Source organism: Lichenostomus cassidix, chromosome 2, assembly GCF_008360975.1.
Source record: "Lichenostomus cassidix isolate B80296 chromosome 2, HeHo_3.0, whole genome shotgun sequence".
Taxonomy (NCBI): Eukaryota; Metazoa; Chordata; class Aves; order Passeriformes; family Meliphagidae; genus Lichenostomus; species Lichenostomus cassidix.
The window spans coordinates 132795441-132820589 of NC_139482.1; the positions used below are offsets into that span (position 1 = coordinate 132795441).

Genomic DNA, 25149 nt, shown 5'->3' on the forward strand with positions numbered 1-25149 from the left:
ACTTTGTACTCTCCATTAAATTACACTGTAGCACATTAAAGGCACTTACAATGGTTTCAGTTTAATCAAAGCAGAGCAGTAGGTAAGCAGCTGCTTGTACCTCTTGTGTATGAATCATGAATGATGATTTTTAGTTTTCTAAGACTGAGTATTATTCCGTTGCAAACAACTGATATTTATGGTGCAGGATATTCACACTGTATATTTCCAGTCATGGGTTAATAGAAATCTAAATATTTGTCAGGCATTCAGCTGAGAGGGAAAATAATGCAATTAGCTGTTTTGTTTTTATTTTCTGGTATCTTCCAATTCCTATTTTTGTTAGCTGTACAATAGCTAGCCTAAAGATTCATACAGGGCTCTGTTTAATGAAGGAATGAGGAAACCAAACTGTCCATCAGTACTGTCGGTTATTTCCATTAAACATAACATACTTCATGAGTGCTGCAGAGGTAACTTACTAATAAGAAAACTTGCTGCAGAGTCATGCAATGCGCTGGTGAAAGCCGTTTTTTGGTCAAAACACCATTTCTTAAGACGGAAGAAAATTTTCTACTTTGGATGGTAAAATGACTAGAGTAAATTACAAGATGGACAAGATTTTTGTTTTTAGAAAAGAGAGGTGCTTTTTTCTCTCTTACTATATGATTTTTTTGGAAACTTTAAAATACGTCCCTAAAGAGGGCGAAGGAATCCCAGAGACTCTTGATGAAGTATTTTAACAGTATGTATGTCCCAGCTTTAGTTTGTGAGCAAGCACTCTTACACGAAGATATAATTGCAGTTAATTTAAATATAGCCTGTAAATTAAATGTTAGGTAAAGCCAGTTTTCCTCTTCGATTTGCATGGATATGCCTTCAAGGTTGTTGTCTTTCCAGTGAAGCTTTCACCTGTGGGCTTTTATTAGTTTTTTTCTATTCAAACGGGGGACAAAACAGTCTTCCTACTGGATAAGTGTATGTTCATTATTTCTATTCAAAATCCTGTGACTTTTATATTATATATGCTCTAAAAAAGTCAGCTTAAGCTTTCTTTGCACTACATTCTGTAAGAGTTCTTTTAGTCATTCATGTTACAGGTATTCAGTGTGTAGCAGTTTGCATAGCTTCTGTTTGAAATCTTGAAGTTTGTTTCTCTGTTTCGGATGCAGATGAGAAGATTTAATTAAAATAATAGGTTTGAGTTGTGAAATTACTGTGATTGAGAAAGCTATGTACCCCTTTAAAGGTATTAGCATAAAGATAGCACATTTGTTTATTATGTTTCAAAATCAGCTTCTAGTATCTCTGCCACAGGTAACAATTGACTTTTCAGGCTTCAAGTTAATAGCCTTGTCTCTTGCTTGTAGGGATCAATATTAGTATTAATTAATCACCATTATCAGCCCTAGGATCTGGTTCTATTTGTTGTTACATCAGCAAAATATCAATATAGAAAGTGGACTCTCTGATCGTCATGGCAACTTCATCTCTTGGGTCAAAGAAAGTTTATCTTATCTGTGCATGGAGAGTGGCAAACTGTTTAGGGATCTAGTTTGAACTCTAAGAACATTGATTTAGTTTTTGTTTGTGAATAGAGGCTGAATTCCAATCACAAGGGATAGGTAAGATTTAAATATTAATGCCCACAGGCTTGTCTGAGAGGGTGTCATTACCATTACTGTCGGATTGTCTTTTTGAGATGACACAATGGTGGAGGAGAATTGTGTAGTCAAGATTACTTACAGTTTAGTGATTTGTGCATTGGACAAATGGTATTTAAAGTGAAAGTATGGAAATTCTGTATATATAAAAATTTATCTATGCACTAATGTTACTTCTCCCAGTCAATATTTGGTTAGGGTTTCTTCCACTTAGTAACTGTAGAAATAGCGCAGAAATACAGATTATGAATTGGTAGAAGGAACACATTTTATTGTGCATTCTCGCTGTAGAAATTTTTTAGGAAAGTGTTTGAGAAGAGCAGAGAAAAAATGTCAGTGTTCCACTCACTCAGGAATTAATGGCAAATAGCCATCATGGAAAATCTGAATGCTACAGTCTGGTTACAGTTATTTTTGTGTTTTTTAAGTTAATACAATTATCTCATGAGTTTGTGATAATAAAATATTGATAATGCTATTTTATCAAGTCGAAGCTCCCTTTTTCTGTATTCTTTAGTGCCTCTTAAAAGTTCTCATCTTAGACAATGCACTGAGACTTTTTGGTGTATATAGCCATAGTGTCGTTAAATCTCACTTGGAGGGATTTAAAGACTTAATGATTTCGAGCACAAGGATTACTTTGAGACACAAGTGCACTTTCTTTACCCAGTTGATTGTAAGTGTATGTGTGTATTTATTTGATAGTTCTTTAGGACATACGTGATTGGAGATGAGCATACGTATAAAGATGTATCTAGGTGAAGAGTATCAATATTCTTGACTCCTAGTCATAGTATTTATTTATTCTTTTTCATTCCTATCGTGTGAAGTACCAAAAAGTCTGTGTGTTTTACTGATGCAGCTAAAAATTGTTTCAGGAAATCCCAAATGTAATAGGATCAATTCAGTGCATTTGCAATATTGAAGAAGAGTTCTTATAAAAATTGCAAAATAAGCCAACCAACCAAAACCCAACAGTTGCATAAAGCTTACACTGCAGCAGGAATCACTTTTCGCTATTGACATTTCTCATTGATTATTCAGTTTTATCTAATGCTTTGAAAGGGTAGTGCCATCATGAATTGGTAGCAGACGCAGGCAGTTGTCACAGTAGCCTTTTCTTTGTTATAAAAGTAAAAGGGATCTAGTTTGATATAAATGTTATACAATCATCTGTTGTATTTTAATAGCTCCTGGTATTGTTTGTGTAATCATAACCTTGAAATTAGTTTATATAAATTAAAATACTGCAATAAACAAAAAATGTTCCTTTTTTCCTATTTCAGATACTGAATAAATTTTATCCTCATTATTTTCCATCTATCTTCTCCTTTTTCATATGTCTCATGTTTCCTGTGTTGAGGAAGGGTGTTATGTAACGCTGTCGCCCTCTGTAAATGCTAATATTTTTTAATATTTTCAAGAATTAGCTGGAATTTGAAAACATGTGTAGTAAGTGTGATGATGGATTTATCATCAGAAACCTTTTATATTTATAAAGCTAATTGGGTGAAAAGCTTATTTGTCTCTTCAATCTTTTTTGATATTCATTCAATTTCTTAACTGCGAGTGTGTAAATAAAGCTGGAGTGGGACCTTTAACTTTCTTATTTTTTGATTACCACCATGTTGTTTTGTAAAACTTTATAATCAAGGTTTTTTCAATTGCAGTAATTTTGCAATGTGAATACAGTTTAGTAACACTATAAAAAATAACAATGCTTTAGTAATTAGTGACTTACTCTGACATATCTTTATAAACTCTTGTTATCCATTACTCTTTGCACTCACATAAGTGAATTAGAGTGATGTTGATGTATTTTTCCAGAAAACTGAAGGTTTCAGACTGTGATTAGCTGATACAACTGCATGTCACATGCTGTTTTTACTGTACTCGGTCTTTTTACCTTAGATTCAGTATAGCTGAGGACAGTAAAAATCTTCTTGAATCCAGACACTTCTCCATTTTTCCTTTCCGAATAATAAAGATCTGATGCCAACTGTAGTAAAATACTACAGTATTTCCCATTTTTCTAGGTTTCCTATCCATCTAATGCTTTTTTGGAAGGGATAAATATATGAGAAACTTAAGGAACACAATCTTTAGCTTCATTCATAGAAGCAGTCCTGTTGATAAAACTTAAAATGAATGTGAAATGTTTATAGGATAGGAGCTTAAAAATACCCACAACCACAAATGGTATCTAACAGTTTCGTGTATATAAAATTAGAATGTAGAGTAGCAGAGAGACTAGGTTTAAATGAAGTGTTTTCATTATGTTCAAAAGAATTCCATGATTCGCGTTTTGTCTCCTGTGCTGTACATGTTCCTTTTCATATTATCCGAGATTTAAAAGTCAACTATTGTGGCAAAAGTTATATACAAAAATATAATTACTTTCTAAACATACTGGCAATTATTATTTAAAAGTGATTTTTAATGAGAATAGAATGAATTTTACTGTAAAATAAGAAATTCCTCGTAGACTCAAATATGATGAGAGAAGTCTTTCTGTGTGTCTATTGTAAATATTTTCTCCGCTGAAATGGAATAATCTTGAAAAGAATTTTTGTGGTGATACATGGAGGTGTTCATTTAGGCTGTGAAGGAATTCTCTACAGGGTGGTATTATTTTTTACTTTTGCCGTTGCAGCACAAGCCTCAAAGGAGGCTTGTTTTACTCATGTAATTGGGATCATCATTAGAATCCTGCTGTTTAAGACTTGATTTTACTTCTGTTATCAAATGTGTAAATTAATATTTATAACATATTGTGAAAAAAATTGCAAAGATGTTGACGATTCTACTTGAAATTTGTGTATTTTCTGTAGATCCTTAGGTTTTGTCTTCACTTTTCACTTTAAAATTCAGGCTTCATATTAGATGGCAATACAGATCCCTCTCTGAAGTTTTGAAGAAGTACAGCAAGGATTTTCGTCAAACATTTTATACGGCTTTATGCAAAGAAAATGAACCATCTGTAACTGATGCGTCAAAGTAGGACACAATTGTTAAGCCAATGAAGGCAGTGGTAAAATTACCAAAGCTGAAGAAGCAGTAGTTTTTCTAAAAAAAACCTCAAAAACCTGTCCCCACTCCCTCCCACCCTCTCATGATACAGTCTTCACTAAATATGTATGAAAAGGCTTTTGGAAGCAGTCACAGATCATTTTTGGAAGCTTTCAGTCATATTGGTTTTTGAGTATTGTATCTGCTAATTGTACTTCATCCATTTCAGAACAAGTGTAGACAAAATGCTCTGGCTTTGTAGCATGCAGAAGAGAAAATCTGTATGTCCATAGAAGTACTGATTTTTTGGGCAGTGTAAATGTGACAATAATCTATATTCATATGAAAAATACTGAAGTACAGTTGAATAGGAATGTGTATGTGAAAAGGATGGAGTACTTCTGAGAGGCCCTTGGCTCCCAATTAGCATAAATTTTTAATGAAACTGCCTAATTTTTTAATAAAAATGCATATATATATATTTTTTTTTTTAAAAACCCAAAACTTGCTTGATATTTGTTCAAAAAATGCATTGTGGTATTTCAGTGAACACAAGGAAACTTAAAAACTGAGAAAAAAAATCTCAAATATTTGACAGTTTATCTGGAAAAAATATTAGCTAGTTGCTAAAAATACAAGTGCACTCCTTAACAATGTGCATCTTGGACAAACAGACGCATATTTTGTCATCAAGTTACTTAAGCTTCTGAAGTCAGGGCTACAACTGGGTCAGATGATAAGATGAGCACAACAGAAAAACGAAGAGTGGCTCTGATAAAAACTGATTGATTGATGTCTGGCTTCCCCACCATCACAAGCAGTTGACAGTTAGTTTGGGATCAGATGATTTGGCTTTTGCGATAGAAGATGGGGCCTGGTAGGCAAGTCTGAAGGACAAAAAGGTCAGTTTCTGTACAGTGTCAGGCAGTGCTGGGTTCCCACAAGGTGGGGTATTGGATTAAGATTTTCTTTAGTTGCAAGACTTAACTTTCCATGGTCCATTGAAAGGCCAAGTAATCTGGTCAGTATTAATACAAAAATACAAAAGACTTTAAGTTGTGAGAGAAAGGAATGAAAATAGAGGAAGTGTACCTGTTAGACCAGTGAATTACAGAAAAAACATTGTTGCTATTTAATTTCTGTATTTACTTTAAGCATCATAATTTATACCATTAAATGATTTATAAAGTCTGACTTTCAAAATTGGTTTCCACAGTAGATTTGTCACTGCAGCTGTAGTGAGTTTTATGTTACTTATATTTTGAGGGACTGTAATGAAACGTTGTGGTTAAATTAATTTTAGCTTGTGAAATACTGTTATTCTGTGATGCACAGGATAGCACATTGTACTTTATATACACAGGTATGTATTTTTCACTAGATTAAGAGCAACTGGCATGTTATTCTAAATATAATTAAAATAAAATTATGTGAAGTGTATTTTTGTGAACTGGAGATAAATTATCAGTCTGTGACCATACCATGACCACCTGAGTGGTTTTGGGGGTTTCCGTGGTTGTGTGTTTTGTTTTTTTTTCAGAACACACTTACAATTAGCACTCTTTGTAATAGTCACAGAAGGAGAAAAAAATGTGCAAATGAAAATCAAGACGTAATAGCTTTGGAATGAAAAAGATTTTCAAGACGGCCATAAAAATGTGTACAACTGCCACAGAATTGGAATTTGGACAACTTGGATTTGAATTTAGATTTTTGGACAGTTTGATACTCTCTAGAAATCCTTTATAATGTATCGCTTTTCTCTGAGTTTTAAGGGTCACATCTCCAAAGGACAGTTGGGTCTCAGCTAATGCTGCTGACTTAATATCAGTAAGATGAATTCTGCAAGGTGCTGTATTGCTGATAGTATAGCTGGAATGCAGTATGAAAGAACCTGTAGTGTAACCTGGAGTGTTACCAGTAATAAGTGATCAGTGCAGGTGAACTGGTGGTCATTTGAACAGTGATTAGTTATATTTCAAGAAAGGTTGTTTTCTTGGTGTCTAATCTCTGGTGACCTGTTTTATTTAAGAAATAATAATTAAACAAAAGATCTTTTCCAAGAAATACACTTTTTTTTTTTCCTGGCTATTTTTGTACACCTCTTTTGAGGTGTTTGTTAAAGACATATTTTAAAACACACAGCTCAAGGCTTAGAGAATTTTTTATGAATGCTGATTAAAGACAAGACTGTGGAAGTGTTTAAGAGCTTCTCTGTTATTATTTATATTGTGGTGCATCCCTTTGGCATCAGAGCTTTGTTAAGTTTTCGTACATTATCATGCTGATCTCTCACAGCATTACTGCAAATGGTCTGAAATAAGCTGTAAAAGCCTATGATAATTTGTATATAAGGCTTAGGTTTACAGGTGTGTTTCTTTGACAAACGATACATCACAGAATAAATAGTTCTTTTTTAAACATCTTGTACGGAAATTTTTCGATAAATAATTATATGCGTAATAAAAATGAAGACAGCTTTAGTAGAGTTTTCTTCAAAGTATAACACTTGGGTCTGACCAGGATCATAGCCTGCTTTATTGGCTCTTTGGGAATTTTATACCTCCAGGCTATACAACTGAGACCCATTTAGTTATACAAAGAGGAAAATTTGGGTTGGTAAATCAAAAAGGGCAAAAAATTAATTTTGCCAAAATAATCAAGATCAGCAGTTCTTATAAATGAGGGGTAACAATCATCTACTTAGACCAGCTAGACTGTGTAATTTTATGATTAGTCCTGCAGCTTAGGAAATCTCATTTAAGTGGGAGTGTGCTTTGGGGATGTTATGACTGGTCTGATTAGTCTGACATTCATTTGGACGTTCTTTGACTCTTGGTTCAGAAGTTTTCACTGTCAAGAAAGGTCAGATTCAGGTATGGCATTATTTTGCCACAAGTTGATGCTAAATTTGTTTTTCAACGTCAGTTGTCAGTCAAAGCATTTTGTTTGAAGCTATGGCCTTTTCATTATAAACCAAATGAGAAAAAAACATTTGGTGTGTTACTCTTGCTATGTGTAAATTCTTTCAAGTCGTGAGAGTGATTTGTGCACCAACAATACCAGTGTAAGAGAAGAATAACACCCATTTTCCACAAATGCACTTGGCTTTGAAAATGAGAACCCACTTTTGCATTCACAGAAAAGTGTTAGAGAATATGGATGTGATGCCATCAGGGAAATAATTGCAGATTTGGCTTGTCTTTTATTTTTAAGTTGTTACAGTTTTATGTCAGTCTAGTCCCACTTTCTTCCATAATAGTTTTTACTGGAGTCCTGAGTTGTGTAGTGATAGGAGTTTTGTTTATAGGAATGCTATAAAACATATAAAATAGTTGGTGAAGACTAATCACATTTATTATTAAAATATTGATTCATTATAAGAAAAACATTTTAAAATACTTTGCAATCAATTTGTTAGTCTTTAGTAATTCCTTAGTGGGCAGATGTTCTTGTTACTAAAATACCAAGATGCAGATGGTATTATTTGGCATCTTTTTAGAGGCTTCACTGTTATCTGTGGTGAGCTGAACACTAAACTAAAATATGATTCTCCAATGGCAGTTCATATTTGCAAGAAATTATTTAAATAACTTTCTTTGTAACAGGTCATATGAGGAAAAAAGCTGCTCTTAAAAATAATAATCCCAAACTAAATAGAAAGTTTTGTGTTTCTGCATGTATGGAAGTGTTTTGAATAATAATTTGAATTTGAGAATTATTTCAAACAATATATTTTATAAGAGTCTGTTACAATCATCCTTATTTAAATAAACATGTATATATGTATCTTAATGTATATAAGAATTAATGTGAATTGAGGCAGAAATTGATGTATAGCAACAATTTAGCATAAAATACTTTGAAGAGAATGACATACCATGGGTAAAGATAATAGTAGTCATAAGCAAGTAGCTTGAAATGATGAAGCAATTGTTACTAATTTTTTGAGCATTCTTTCATGCTGTATCTTGAACACACCCTTTGAAACAGGCAAACTGCCTCCATTTCAGTAATACAAAAATGAAACTTATGGTTCAGGTTTCCTAATGTGGTCAGTCCATACTTTTCAATCCGTGGGCATTTTAGTTTGGCTTTTTTTTTTTTATTTGTTTTGGTTCTTTGTTTTTTGTTTGCCTTTTTTTTTTTAGTTTTGGTTTTGTTTTGTTGTGTTTTTTGGTGGGGTTTTTTTTGCATTAGTTGATGTCTGATGTTAAGGAATTCTCAACACCCATATCTCTTGCTGACATCAGTTAAGATGCTCTAATTGCTGCTGTCAGGAGCAGCATCTAAATTTTTAGATTCTTTCATGCCTGTTTGTGTTGATAAGCTATACTGTTATGCTCCTTTTATTGGAAATTTCTATGTGTATAAAATATAATTTCATTATATAGCTTACATCTTCATAAGTGTTGCCATAGCAAGTGTAGTTCTTAGAAGGTTTTCTTTTCTGTTTTCCAAAAGACCTGCAGAAATATTTCATTTCAGGCTAAAATCTTACTTTGTAGCAAGATCGTGTAGGGGGAGCTACCATGAAACCTCCCAACTTTGAGTTGCCCATGCTTGTCTCACTCAGCTGCTGATAATGCCATGGACTTCTGTCCTGGAAATAAGTTCTGTGTCTTAGATTTTAATGTTACACTATTATAGGCACAATCATACACAGCTTATCTTCCCTAGGTTGTTATCCTAAGTTTTGAAAATTTTAACTTTGGTGCCAAAACCGGTTCCTCTTTAATACATATCAGATATTTTACATTCGGAGTGATTTTAAGATGCCAGGCATTTTCATACCAGCTATTATGCCCAGACAAATTTTTCTTAAAACAGCAAGCCACAAAAGCCAATGCCAAGTCTGGTGGGTTTTTTTGCACCTTAAGGATACATCAATTTATGTCTAATTGCTTTCTTTACATGGCGCTCCTTTATAATATACCAGAATGTATAACATTGCAAATATTACAATATTTGTATAATATTACAAAGAAAGCAGGCTTATTTTGCAAAACTGGACTGTATTTATAGAGATCATGAATAATTTTGCTAATAGAAGTGATTTAAAACAGGATTGTAAATGAAGGATTTTGAATTTCTGTAAATAACCTTTATAAGGAAAAGATACTGAGACTGGCGGAGGTAAAGTTTTGCGTGGAAGTGAGTGATGATGTTTTCTCTCAGCCTTTTGAAAAACGGAGTATAAGATCAGTGAAAATAAAATGCATTTATGGGAACTGAGCTATCACACAACACTTAGTTTGGTTCTGATTGAATTATTCATAGAACAATATTTTGCCCATATGTGATCATCTGTTTTTGTTTTATTGTTGTTAAGCTTTTCACAAAAAGTCCTGATTTTTATGCTTCAGCTTTTAACTTCTAAGTTTTTCCTATGTAACATGTTGAATATTTGCTATTAGATTCTTGTGTGTTTATATTATATGTCAGGTTTGTGAGGATGACTTGAATGATGTTAAACATGAGAAAAGCTTCAAAAATTGGTATGAATTCGATCTCTTCCTAGAAGGGGAAGCATCATGAAGAATGAAGCATCGTTTGTTTATTTACAGGCAAAGAGAAATAAACAACTGAATCCAGGGAATTTAGGATATCATAATACCTTTTATTTTCCCCTTCCTTTTTTTTGGGAGGGAAGAGCATAGAACTTGTTTGTACTATATATAGGAACACTGAAAATGTGTAAGGCGTAATTGTTGATAACTTTGATAGATTATACATTCAAATATATTTTGATACTTGAATTATGTGATTGCATTTGTATGTGAAGTGTTAAGAAAAACTATGGGCACCTCAGATGTCTGTGTTTTCTTGCCTAATTAATCATGTTAGAGGAACTTCAGGAGAGTGTGTTAAATGCTCTGCATTTTGTATAAAGTAGTACTTTATTAGTGAAGTACATGGAACAAATGTTCAAATTCCATTTTGTGTTGCACGTTAATGATGCACTGCTCATTCTAATTGTGAGTTCATGCAATGGCAAGGTGTTATGCCTGTGATAACCTGCACATAACAGAAAATATGTATTTACATTATTATGCCATTCCTTTTTTTGCACTTTGATTGACTGAGTGCTTCATCCCTTATATCTGATGCTAGTTACTTATCAGATAATAATTACTTATCTGATAACAATTACTTAATCTCTATTGGAGTAAAACAGTTGTTTGTCAGTGATGGACTCACTTTTGAAATGCAACATTTGTAACCTTGCTATAGGAATTACATTTTCTCAGAGTAATAAGACACTTTCCATAGTCTGTAGAGCAAAAATTCCTTTAGAATACATGTATCGTGTTTCCATTTTTCCTGTGTCCTTTCTGGTGTTCAAAGGAAACTACCAAGCACCAATGGCAAAGCCATATACCCTCTACTCATGGAAAATGATTTGCAGGTTATTATTTGTGTTCTTGGCTACTATTAGGGTAATCTGTAGATCGAATTTGTAGACAGATTTTGTTGCATTTCAGTTATGAGATTTCTTTGTACTTCTCTCACATTCTCTTATAATTAAGTAATAGTTTGCTCCTTTATATTTTTCCTGTTTGAAGAGCAGTCAGTATCATTACTCAGCTTTTGGCACAACTTTAAATCAGAGACTGAAATTATCAGGTGGGTACTGGTAGAGCCTGCAATAGAACCCAGGGCCTTTGTGATCTGTTTACCTAATGAAGTAGAGTTTTTTGTGTACTTTTAATCTTACTCATCTCTACACAGAGTTTGCTAATGCTAGAAATACCTCTTATAATAAAAAAGAAGACAGAATCTCTTGCCTCCATCACATGATTCTAATAAAGAAAAGCCAGGCCCAATGAGAGATTGATAAGTCTTTGACATTTACATTCTTATATATATATATATATAAGAAACAAATAGATCTTAATTATTTATATAAACGTAGTTGGTCTGCTTATATAGCAGAAGTGACTCCAAAGGCCAATAGTTTGCTGAGTTGACTTACATAAAAGTAGTGCCATGTGGCCCTTCATGGATTCACTATAAGGAGTAATTAGGCTAAACCTTATACACTCCCTTGCTGCACCACACAAATGGGAAGAAGTTGATGATTGTCATTGGGTAAATGGTGTAAATTTGGGAAAAGACACTATTTCTTGGTAATGCCACTTGACCTCCAAAACACTATCCAAAGTTGCCAATAAATAGATGAATAGAAAATGGGGATTTCAGTGTTCTGCTGGCTACTACTGAAGGAATAACTACTGTTGCGTATTTATATGTCTTACATTAGATTAAATACTTTTCTAAAAATTGAATATCAGTGTTTTGCTGGGTCTTCATTAGTATAAGTGGCAAGACCTAAATTTGTTTCATTGTCTGCAAGGTAGTTATTATTTTCCTTTTTTGAAAAATATATTCAGAGTGAAAAACAATTCCTTTACAAAACATTAAAGGTAACTTAGCCATTTTTCAACTGGGGTTTGTTTTGTTTTGGTTTTTTTTAGGAAATGTATCATTAGATGTAATACCGCTGTCTCATAACAGCTGGGAAATTGAAACTTTAGAGTCACCACTTCTATAAATAATTTAAGAGTACCTTTCTAAATGAGCAACTAAATTTTTTCAGCGAAGCTGCTGAAGTTATGTCATACTGGAAATAGCTGCAAATTTTCAAGAAATTGAGGACTTTCCTTCATACTTGTGTTATATCTGACATTCTAGGTTTGCTTTGTGTGACCAGTCAGTGGAGAATGAATATAGGAAGAGCAAGTAAACTGAATAATGAAAGGCTTTTTGACCACCCTGTTTATGACTTTGAGGGCATTTGGTTTGTGCCCTTTTTGCTTGATAGTGCTCTGTGAAAAGATGTGAAGTGTGACTAAGAAGCAAAACCAAAACCACAACATTTATTTTCCTCCTTTCTTGATTTGTGTCCTTGTTGAAAGTCTTATCACTGCTATAAATGAATATGTGCACAGTATGGGGAACTCCTGGAGTGTGTAAAAGATGGATAGTGTAAAAGACAGAATCAAATCAGCTTAAATAGGGATTTCTTTGAACTAAGTTTTATGTCCAGTGCTTAATAATTGATGTAAAGAGAAAACAATAATTTGCTACCTTAGAGATTTAGAAAGCTCTTAAATTGCATCAGTGAACCAAGACATACTTCATCAAAAGAACAAAGATCAAATATGACAGTATTGGCATTTTTAAGATACCAGAAAAGGAGAAGAACAATGAGCAAAAATTCTTTCAGGACTCACTTGCATGTTGCAGGTGAAAGTGACATAATTAAAATACAGTTAGATGGAAGCAGGTCATAGGTTTCATTGAAATCAAAGTGAATTTTTCAAGTACAATTTCACATTAAATGTTAATTTAATAAATTAGTGGAGATCAGTGAAAGGTCAGTCTGGAATGCAAAGGGTTAAAATGCTGAACAGTGACCTGAGCAGGGAGTTGTTGTGTCTCTGAATCCCAGACATACTTTATTAGGACAATCCAGCTGGTTTTCTATTTCTATCTCCTCATTATCAACACGCTTATGGTATGGCCTCTTCCCCCTCACTTCCAATGCCAAGAATTTGGCAGGGACACCATGTGAGGAGGTCAGAGGCTGATTGAGAGGAAAAATGAAGTTGAGACTGCAGCAGAGATGCAGAAAAAGTGAGTCCAGTTGGTGAAGAGCTAAGGTTTTTTGTTTGCTGTATGGAGACTACCAGCAGAGGTTTTTTCCTTGTGAGCGCTGATTACAGCTCTGTGTGAAATTAAACTAGTGACAGGAGGTTTAGTTTCCTTCTTACTGAAAATGGTTTAAAATAACAGTTAAGCTTAAGGAAGTGCATATGTAAAATAAGTAGAAAAATGAACAAAACTGAATCTTTGCTTTCTTCATAATCTTTTGTGTATTTTAAGAAGAAAAAAAGCTGAAATAGTATTATTTTTCTTTGGAAAAGCAAAGATTTATAAATAGAAGCCTCACAGTGTTAAATTGCTTTATGTGTTGGATTGAGCTTTCTCTGCAGAGAGAAAAAAACAACCTCCAGCAAATGTGCAAGGGAAGGAAGTGGGAGGAAAACAGTCTTTCTCACACATTTCCATAGTTTCCATTTAAAAAGAAAATATAAAAATATTACTGCCTTTTGAGACATAGTTTACATCAACAGGTATATCAGTTTAGCATTAATATTGATGAAACTCTTTGCATGATTTGTATTGATTAAACAGAAAATAAATTTGATACTTTTTGTGTCCAAAACCATGGAATAAAGTAGATAAATATGGAAAGATTTTCTGTAGAAGATCAGTTTTTGTTCGTAACAGACTTATTTGTATTTCTTCAAGACAATATGCAGTGCTTCATTTCAGTGTGATATGGATTATCCCAAAATTAATCTGTGGTTAATACTGAAAAAATACTTTTGGTTTTCATTGTTCTCCTGGCATTCCCCTTCAACATAATGGAAAAGGGTCTGAATAGAAAAGTGAGTTAATTTCTTGTGTGTTCAGGGAGATACTGATTTTGTAGTTCTTACATTCCTACAATTCCTATCAAAACAGATATAGATTGTGTTCATAAGGAGTGGTAAGATTTAGTGTTTGTCAGATATTTGATTTCCAGTTTTTACACAAATATTATATATTTATTACAAACAGATGGTGGTGGTCTCTGCATTTACATTGTGGGGTTGATGCTGATGTTTGACCATGTGTTGCAGTTTCAAACTCTAAGACCAAATTATTTCTCAGTGTCTATGTTCAAATCTCAATTTACTCCTGTGACATGAGCCATGTGGTTTAGGGGGTTGTGACCCTTAAAAGATGTCCAAAGAAGATGTTAAGTTTGTTAGAAGAAGAATGCAACATTCCTAGAAGGCCTTGATGCTTAGAAGTTCTAAATTTCTTGTTACAGTACAGTGGAAGGATATTGTCCTGACTAGTATACTGTCTTGAATTTCTTGCAATTAGTAGTGGTAGTGGAGTTTTGAGTGCATGGGAAAAACCTCACCCTGAAAGGAAGCAAAAAGCACAACTCAGAAAGAGAGACTGGTGGGGGAGTGGGGTAGGGGATGGGGGGGTGAGGGTGTGAGAGAGCGAGAGAGACTTATTTTGCTGAAAGGATGAAGAAAAAGAAACAAAATTCCTCTCGCTGGTAAATTCAGGTACCTCCTTAATTGAACAACATGAGCACACAAGCAGGGTGCAGATAATAGACAAAGGAAAAAGAAAGGAATTCACTCTGGGCTGGGATTAGAACCTGGGGCTTTCCAGATGTGAAGAATAATTTATACTTAAAGAACCTCTTCTCCTAAAGGAAGGGAGAACAGTGTAGTTGAGTTATGCCAGTAAAGAAAATATTTCTGTATTAATACATAATTTTTAAGTACTATTTATGCTTTTATTTTCATACTATTCACAATAAACCCCTGACACTTCTGCCCCCTCATAACAGACACCTAACAATGAAGCAGCTTCAATTAAGAAGCAGAACATCAGCCTCTGGCATCTTACTCTGTTGTTCCATCTTTTTTGCTAGGGAGAATTCATTTGTTTCTTAATTAAGAAAAACACCAATAGCATGAAAAATCTGCTTATGGTACCTGAATGGTAATTAGGTGAAAGGTAAAAAAGAAACACACACATACATTCCAGTAGCAGCCAAAATGAACTTGAGCTGATAAAAATGAACTAAACTACCCTTGCATAAATCGAGGCTGAGAGAAGTGTACAGTCATTATGGCTAAGACAATATGCAAACTATCTTCAAAGAAATCAAATTGCTAGAGTGTTTTCATTTGCATGTATTAACTATTAACATAATGAGGAGAAGTGACATTGGACCCGGATTGTGTGTCTGCTTGGATTGATAACTCTACCGCATCTGCAAACAGGCGCCCAAAAATCAGACTAGTAGTCAGATCAGTGTTGAACTCTGAAGTGTGTATGGCTTTCTGGGGGCTTTTTTTGTTGTTTGTTTGGTTGGTTTTGTTTGGTTTTTGTTGGTTTTTCAATCTTTTTGTGAGTATTGTGGATTTTTTTTAATATCTGGAACCCAGAACACCATGCTGGGATGTGGAGCGCAGTACATCCTTTTATTTTCATTCTTTTTTAATGTGATCCTTCTGCTACAAGCACTTCATACTTTCAAGGTAGATACCAATTTTGAACTTTTTTCCATTATATGTATTCCCACTTATATAGGAGGATGATTGTTACTGCATGTTAGTTTGGAGTTATTGATTGTTTGTATAATTACTCAGCAATAGTTTTTTTTTACTTTCAAGACTGTTCTTATATATCACAATGTCCTACTTAAACTGTCAGTTACTGTGCTCGTGAAGAGAGAAAGCAGACAGAATGCAGAGTTTGGAGAAGTCAGTTGCATTCTATTTTATGTGATTACTTAGAACAATAGCAGGCAATGTTTGTGATTGCAATTGTTACCTGCTTACATATTGGGAGTAGGTTTAAATTGTTGATCAACATAGTATATAAGAACTTAGATAAATATAAGAACTTCTTTTGTTAGAAGAAAAATAGAAATAATTACAAAACATGAAGAAATTATTCATAAAAGGAAGAAACTTTTATAAACTAAATGCAATTTTGTCCTGATTTTCTTTGCCTAAAATCTTTCTAAAGGAAGGTTACTTCTTTATATTTACAAATCAAAATTTCTAAAAGAATGTGGTTTTGGAAGAAGGTGAAATGGGATGGGAAGCAGCCACATGCTGTTCTTAAGAATTCAGAATTTATTTGCATAATCTGGGAAGAAATTATAATTTTTATGTTGTATTTGTATATACATGCATGCAGCATTTTTGTGTGGTGTATATCAAATCCTATTGTTGGTCTTGATGATTGTGACAAAGTACTTAGTACTTTTGCATGGCTAGAAGAACATAAAAATTTCGTCTGGGTAAACCCATCTTCCAAGAGGGGAGGAATTCCCATGTGGTTGTTTGAGTGCTGCATGCATCTGTTTGCTCACACAGCCCAGGAGTCATACTCCAGTCTGAGAGGCGAATTATGTGAAAACTTCTATTTTTGAAAAGAATATTCTTAAGTCAGCCCATCTGCATGGGTAAAGGTGTGGGGAGTATCTGTCTAAGTAGTGTTTTACATGATAAACTTGATACCATAAGCAACAGACACTGATCTGTAATAAAGGTATTATGATAACACAAACTTTTACACAGTTAACAGTAACTCAGGAAGTGGGTGTAACCCAAATAATTTTACTTTTCTAAATGTGCCTGAATGCTCAGTGATTTCCAGAGGTATTTCAAAACTGATGTTAAAGAATTCTGATATAAATGTTTTATTTTGGATGGCTAAATTTTTTTTTTTTTTTTTTACTTTGTAACTAAGAGGCATGATCAAGCGAGAAACACTGAAAACAGATATTTTCTCTGGCAATTGGTGAAAATTAGAGTAGAATCCCCCACAGTCCATATGGGGCAATTCTAGTCTTGAGTCTGTTTTAGCCTCAAGTCTGAGAATTAGTATAAAACTAGCCATACTGCAACTTGTTACTCCTTTTGTCCTTGGAAGATTGGTATAGGAAAATCTCTACAGTGTAGGAGTGGATGTGAAAGTGTAAGAACTTTTTGGGTACAAAGCTCTTGTAATGGCCTATGCCAAGTTTCTGTAGAATAGAAGACTTTGTGAAGGATAATGTAAATTTCAGATTATCTCTACCCATCCAGTTGAAATTTCCACTTAATGTTACCTTAAAATTCATTATGCTAACTCTTACAGAGACTATCCTGATACCATCGATCATGTTAAAAAACCCCAAAACCAAAAACCTGAACATATGAAAAAAAATTAATGTAGCTGTATTTTACTTGATATCAGTATGTTTTTATTTGCTAAAGATCTTGAGGGCTTTTGCTTTCTTATGTCGCAAAGGAGGTAACTTTGCAAACAAGTCAGTAGTTTTTGCTATGTTGTTACATTGTGTTGGACACCTAATAATAATATAAATGATGTAATGATATAAATATCAGGATACAGACAGGAATTAGCTATCTCATGTACTAGAATATGACACGACTGCCTTTGAGTTTTGAAATAAAAGTGGAATTTTAAGTATCATAAGTATCATTTCTTATATGTAAGAAATCTATCTTTTCTCTGTATCCATCTCATGCATAAAAGTCAGATGAAAAATGTTTAAAAATAAATTAACAAGAGACAGGTATTTCAGATTAAAAAAAAAGGGTTTACAGATTTTTTCCACATGTAAAGCTCTAATATATTTAATAATTCTAATTAACATTAAATTTTTTTCAAATGTTCAAATTCTCATTTGCTTGAAGTCCCACAGGGAAGCATCTTCTCATGAATTCCCATAGGATAAGGAGTAAGTGTTCATCCTTGTGTGTCAGCAATTTTATCTCCCATTTTTCAAATTAAGAAATTAGAGATGTCAGAAATGGCATGCATGTATGTGTGAATACCAACATGGGAAATTAGTAGGAGGAACCCAGAGAGGCTACTCTGAAGAAACTAAGAGAAGTTTTAGGATCTTGTAAGTCTTATTGTGTTTTGAGATTATTTTTGGGGGGATTTTCCCCCTCCTTTCCTCTCTCCCCCTCCACTACAGAATCTTGAGTAATTTTGTTTGTTAGTATTTATAGCCAAGTTATATGGGGGATAGATTTGAGTAGCCATGCCCTAATTTGTGGGCTTCATTTTCTTTCAGAAGTAGAATTGTTTGTGAAATCGTTTATTAGTGAATTTTTGGATATGATACAGGGATTTCAATGAGCTGGCTTTAATGAAAAGAGGTATTTAAGGCTTACACTTTCACTAGTGCTATATTGGTGCCTGGTGTCTTAGGCAGGATTGATATACCAGAAATACTGTCTGAAAGACCAGATCTAAATAAGAAACTTCTTAGGTTTAGTCTCTGCCTTTTGTTTATGAAAAGTGCTACACTTGTTGAAATGACCTTCTTCACCTTTTGGAAGCTCTGTGTTGCTTCTACGTGTGGTTTCTGGCTTTTTGATGTCTGGATAGGAGGAACTGTGGAAAATATTTAAAGTCTGCCTTTTAAAAATCTGATGCTTTTTGCAGAGATCAAAGGCCTCAATTGTTTCTATCAAAAATGGGGAGCAATGGATAGAGCTGTATGGCAAAGTCTGTTGTACCTCATAAGTCAGTCCTGGAGCTTGGTTTGTGGGATATTTGATATGTTCAAGGTGGCTATCCATTCATGTCTAACGATACTATTCTTCTTCACAGTGACATCGCTCTGGAAATACTGTATTGGCATAAAGAATATGTTTCCATTTACTGAAAGAAGAAAAATACTTTTATGATTTTATAAGTCTGTTAATGTTCTTAAAATAGCATTGTAATTCAAGTAATGTATAAGAATTATAATGACTGTAATGATAGTAATAGAATTATTAATATTTTTATAGTTGGATTTATATCCATACTAAAGAATCCTCTGTGGAAAGGGAAGAAAGAACCATAAATTTGTCATCTCCAGTGAGAAGGAAGGGTCAATACTAGGGTGGTAGATCTGTGGGATTTACCTGTTCCTTACTCCTGCACTGAATAAGCATCCATGTGTGAAAAATGTGGCTATGCTGTGCGATTTACTGTTGGCCCTGAATGTAATAAAGTAAATTAATTTTCCATAGTGGATATGATTTGCTTATAGAAGAATTGTCATATGAGTCTGCAGTCTAAAGTTTGCATTTAGTTTAGAATATTTTTGTTTAAAATACTTAATTTTTTTTATTTCCATTTTTCCGTGAAGGAAGAGGGATGGTGTGCTGACTGGGAAAAGTTGAAATGGAGGTGGTAAAATGTGTTATGCTTATCACACGGAAATGAAATTTGAATCTTGTGTTTATTGTATTTTTTGCAAGAAAGCTCCTCAAGGATTTTTAGGGCACATTTGGCTATGATTTTATGGACCCCATTTGGCACCATTTACATACCAGTTTACTGGGCTACTTTGCACAATGGTACATACTGGGGGAGTTTTTTGTTAATACCTCCCCTCCTCCACCAAGTTTGAATGATCTGTCAATTTATTTTTATGGTATTTGGTTGTTTGTTTGGCTTGGTTTTTGTTTTTTTTTAATTATTAAATCCCTTTTCTGGCCAGGAGTATCTGAGATTCAGTGACAGGCACATAGGTCTTTATTGATATTTATGTGGAGTTCGTTGATTTTGTTTGCGTGGTTTCTGTGGCTTGGTTTTTGTTGTCATTGTTTGGGGGTTTTGTTTGTTTATTTTTGTTTGGTTTTGGAGGGTTTTTTTGGTGTTTTTTGATTAATTTTTGTTTTAGCATTTCTTAAGAAAGGATATTTCACCTGAGGTCCTAGAGGGATGTTCAATGAACTTTTTGAGAACCTCTGTCCCTTTAATGTGCATTATCAGTTTCCTGTCTTCCCTTCATGATAGATGTCAGAACAAAAGTAAACCCCAGTAATCTTAAAGAAGGATTATGTGGAACATTACTGCAGAAACCAACAAGACGTTTAAAAATTAAAACATAAAAAAGTTGGTCATTGTAGTCATGAAGTTCAGCTTCTGCTTCCCCCTATCTGCACTGTCAGTGCACTGCACTGGATGTGCCAGTCTGGATATCATTGAGAAAGGAGGGAAAAAATTGAAATGTTGAAGTGAGAATGTCAGAAGGTCATATTAAGGTGATTTTCTCAGGATTTTTTTTAGGAGAGTAATGATCTTAATTTTTTTGTAGGCTCAGCTTCAGTACTCTATTCTGCATATATTGGAGTAACCTACCAAGCAGTCTGTTGGCATAGTCCATAGATAGTATTGATGAGGCTGCTGAGGCATTCCCCAGTCACACATGTGTTTGTCTCCAGATATCAGAAGCAATAAGGAGCCTCAATAATTAGTCTATGTCAAAATTAACTCTCCCATTTAATACACAAAGGTATTAAATGCATTACTTGCATATGTTTTTATAGGTTTTAATTTCTGGTGTTCTTTAGAATCACTACTAGTCTACTTTGCTGTGTCTTAAATTTTGAAATTTAATCTCACAGAACAAATAATTGATGGTTCATCTTCTTGTACTAGGTGACTACTGCAGAGCTTGCAACGTGTAATGTTTGTGAGGACATTAGCTGCGTTCTGTGAGCTACTCGTCATGTAGGATGTTCTTCAAGTGCAACCTGCAGATGAGCTTGAAAACCACTGCTTGTGAGCAGTGAATGTTCTTTATGTCTTAGGGATGTAAGAGCATCTTATGTAGAATATGGTATAATCTTTCTAATTTTACTTCCACAATAAATAACTATGTATCTCATTTCCTTTAAGACACAAGGCAACATGATTTTCTTTCCCATATCATTCTTATAGTGGGGGGAAAATAAATCCCACATGAAATTTTGGGAATAGAAACCAAAAAACAAGAAAAATTGCCTTCCCAGTTTTTACATTTTTTTTTAATATTTTTTACTTAGTGGTTCAGATACCTGATAGCCTGATAGGAAACCAAAGATACTGAATTCAAATAGAATTCAGATGTTATTAAAATTATACTTCTATTTTTTTCTTACTGTTTTAGATTAATATTTACAACTTTATACTAAATAAGAGGAGTGAGTACTTCTTCCCCAATCCAATGATGACATAGCATCTTTATAAATAGCTTTCTTATGTGGCAAATATTAACCCTTTGAAACACAAACAAGTCGGAATTTGACTGAGAGCCACAAGGCATTTGTCATACATTCTGGAGATAAAAAGAGGCAGGGAAATATTGTGAGGGGTTCACAAGCAGCAGGTCCCCAGAGACACCACTGTTTTCCTGCAGAATGGGTAAGCTGTATGTGCAGTTAGTTCTGAGGAAAAACAAATGATACCTTGAGCAGTCACTTCCAGCTCAGCCTCTCCCACGTGTGGGAATTCAAGCCCACTGTCAGCTCTGTGCTGGTAAACTGCAATTGCTCATGTCATAGCTCTAATATGCAAGCAGTACTTGCTGTCTAAAACAAATGTGTTCAAACACATTGCCTTCTTGAGCCACTTCAGTTCAAGCCTAATGCTGTAAAGGCACTACACTTTGGTATGAAATCTATTTTCACTGCTGCAGAGAAATGTGTGAATTCAGAGTCTGGGAGACAAAAGTAATAAAGCTTGTAAAAACTGAAGGATCACATCAGAAATGCCCAATGTGGTAATTTTTGTAGAAATATGAAATTCATCTCTGTTTATTTTTGGCTTTACGATTGTAGGATAAAATTACTTTTTCCTGGAGTAGATGAGCATGTGTGCAACGAGTAGGCTGAAACCTAATCCATCCAAATGAAATCTTGCTGTTTTAAGAAAGATCTAATAAAAGGCAGTAACAAGTTTTTAGGCTGAGGTTACAGTTCTAAGTGGAATGATAAGTCACATTTAAGTGGTTTATTAAAGCGATTGGATATATTTGATAAACTTATATTAATGTACCATAGTTTTATCTTGCTATTTGATAATGTTTTACTATGGAAGTATATACAATACCATCCCAAGAATTTATAAATAGCTAAAAGAAAGAGATTGTGAATTTACAGTTTGTAGTTGATACAATAAAATGACTTGAAATTGCTTCAAATAATTAAAATGTTTTTGCTAATGCATTGGCTCCCAGCAGTAAGAATGGTCCAGCTAGCTGGCTAGGTAGCAGGCTACTAGCCAGAACTGGTCAGTTACCCATGCCATGTGCTAATCTGGGATTAACCAATGAGCTTGAAAATAAAAAGTGCAGAGAGATGACTTTAGGATATCTGGTACAAAAAGGTAGCTAATATTTCTTCTGATTTTTGGAGACAGGAATGTGATTAAGATACACTAAATGGAAATCCATACAAAACCAGTCAAATTGTTAAAATATTCAAATATGCCTTACTGTAACAAGAAAGCACTGTAATGTACTGAAATCAGCAATAGAACAGCTGTGTTTTAAAGGACAGTACTTTGAATGTCACTTGACAATTTGCTTTCAATTAGAAGTAATTTACAGGAAGATGCCCACAAGCTAATCTTTACAGGATAATTAAGTTCCATTTTCTTTACTTTTAATTAAAAAGCAGAAAAGATTTAGCTGATCCATAAAATATGTTCTGTTTAAACATTCATCAGACTTCACACTCTTTTTTTTTTTGTTATTTGTTGTAGCAGATGTTATCAAAACTGCAGTCTGCTCTGTTTTAAACCCAGTATATTTGGGAAGTGAAACACGAGTTGCAATAGGCGTGTACAGCTGAGGTATGATCATTCAGCTTCTCTGTATTTGAATAGCTCTAAAATTATATCCATACTTTGGGCTTTAATCTTGCTCCTTCCATTGGTTGCTGTTGTGGTGAGAGAAAGAGAAGCAGATGAACAGCTCTGGGGATGCTAATTTTCCTCTTGCTTTCCTAATGCCATTAAAACCTGAAGTCTAAATGTAAAGATGAAACAAGTATCTTTGTCATTAAATTTGCATGTTAGCAAAGTTGTCTGCATGCCTGTAGAATCAATGAAAATGAGATAAAATAAATTCTTTTCTTGATTTCACATTGAATGAAAAAAATAAAGCCCAGTTTATGCCCAAATGTCTGAACACTCAAATACTTATACTGCAATGAGTTAGTGCTGTCCTTAAGGAAGAAAGATACATCTGCTTTTCCCAGGTATTCCCTCATCATCTTTGCAGATTTTAAGAAGTGAAAGGAAAATTAGTTTTAGATTTTAAATTTGTCTTATGTGCTATGAGAAATTCTACATATAAGATCCAATACTTTTTAAAGTTGAGATCTAATTATTTTTTGGTTTACAGCCCAGTTACTTCAATGAACCTATGAAATGTTATGTAACATGGCCATGATCTTAACAAAAATACCTGAATGCTTGTGTTAGGTCTGAAGCATATTCTTTATAGATATTTAACTCAGAACTGACCAAGTTTCCAAAAATCTCACTTTTGAACTGAGATTAAAACAATAGAATCACTATATTTTGTGTTGAAAGGGACCTCCAGAGATCATTTCATTCAACTTCCTGCTCAAACCAGAACCCATTTAGGTATTTTTATTGTCTACTGTCTGTTGTACTGGTGACTGATATTTATCTGTCCCAGAAGTAGAGCTTGGAATTTGCTTGTGCTGAACTTCATGTTTCTGACAACCCAGGTCTCCTTTGTACCAGCATTGCCTTCTGGTGTGTCTTCATAGCTCCTACCAGTTTGATACAATTTCAGACTTGCTGAGGGCACTTTGTTGTGTTGTTCATGCCATTAATGAAGATCCTAAGCCATACTGACCCCTGAGGGAAGCCTTTAAATGAGGAACTCTTTAGATTTTGTGTTAATAATTAAGGCTTGTGATCTAGGCAGTTTTAACTTTATAAGACCAAAAATGCAATCCATACATTTGGAGGTAAATATTCTTAAAACATTTGAAAGCTTTTGAAAATAAAGGTATTTTATATATTTTTTTTCCATAATTTAATACTAGAATGACAATATCCAAATACACTGAATTGTTCTGTGTTGCAATTATTTAATTCTTTTATTGAAATAAAGGTTTCTAGATATTTCAAGGTCTAGATTTGCTCTTAAGTTAGCAGATAGATTAAGAAGAACTTTCTAAGTGGTCATGCCAAATAGACCTTGATGTAATTAAAAATATGATAGAAAATTTTTGATGAAGTTAAAGGCAGCCAACATGATCTGTGAAAAAACATAGAAGCAACTTCCAGAAATCATTCTCAAACTGAGCTTTCTGAGAATTCAATGTTCAGAGCTGGCTTGCTTGGAGAAAATCTCTTACATTTTTAATCTGTGCTAGTGCACAGTAGCCTGTTTGTACATAGACACATTTCTAGGAAACATTTAATATAAGCTATTCAAGTGACTTTGGCTATCACTTCTGTCAGTTTTAACAGCTTTTTACAATTACAGCTTATAATTTCACTCTACAGAATTCTTTCCAGCACTATTAAGAGGCAGAAGGAAGTAAGAAAATAATTTGTTGTTGTAAACGGCATTCTTGTGGTTTTTGTTTTTTTTTTAATAAATGTCTAAACATGTTTACTTTCATCAAAAGGCTTATGGAAAAATGAGGATACACTTATGAGTCACATTTTAAAAAGGCTAGAGGACTGTATGGAAATAAATTTGGGCATGTGCTTGTTTGCAGAAGAATCACTTCATATGCAATTAAATAGACGATTTATGATCACTCTTAGTGTAAAAGTCTTCAACTATCTAAATGTTTGGCATCCAAAATAAGCTAATTATTTAGATTCCTTTGTGGGAAGGAAAATAAACAGTTTTTAGAGGGCAATGCATTTTTTTTCAGTTTTGCACCCTGTATCAAGATTTGCTTTAAACCAGCATGCTGCTGAGAAAGGGAGGAATGACCTCTTCCTTTTGGCTGTTAGTTCCTCTGGCTGTTCCTGTATGGCCCAAATGTTAGTGTGGCCATAAAGAGAACTGGGGGAAGAAACTGTTCCAAGTGAAAACCAGCTTCTCTCCCCATCCCCCATGGTTCAGTTT

The 25149-nt window shown here is 33.9% G+C and overlaps 1 protein-coding gene across 5 annotated transcripts in view; it reads left to right on the top strand.

The window, feature by feature from the left end:
• The window catches only part of ZFPM2 (zinc finger protein, FOG family member 2), a 303099-nt gene that overhangs the window by 5416 nt on the left and 272534 nt on the right, over nucleotides 1-25149 (top strand). Inside the window, exon 1 of one of the 5 annotated variants that reach the window (XM_085053394.1) lies at nucleotides 13144-13292. The exons of the other annotated variants lie outside the window; for them this stretch is intronic. Coding sequence (XP_084909520.1) covers nucleotides 13259-13292 — 34 coding nt within the window. The 5' untranslated portion in view covers nucleotides 13144-13258. Of the gene's footprint in view, nucleotides 1-13143; nucleotides 13293-25149 lie in introns of those variants that run through there. 5 annotated transcript variants of the gene reach the window in all.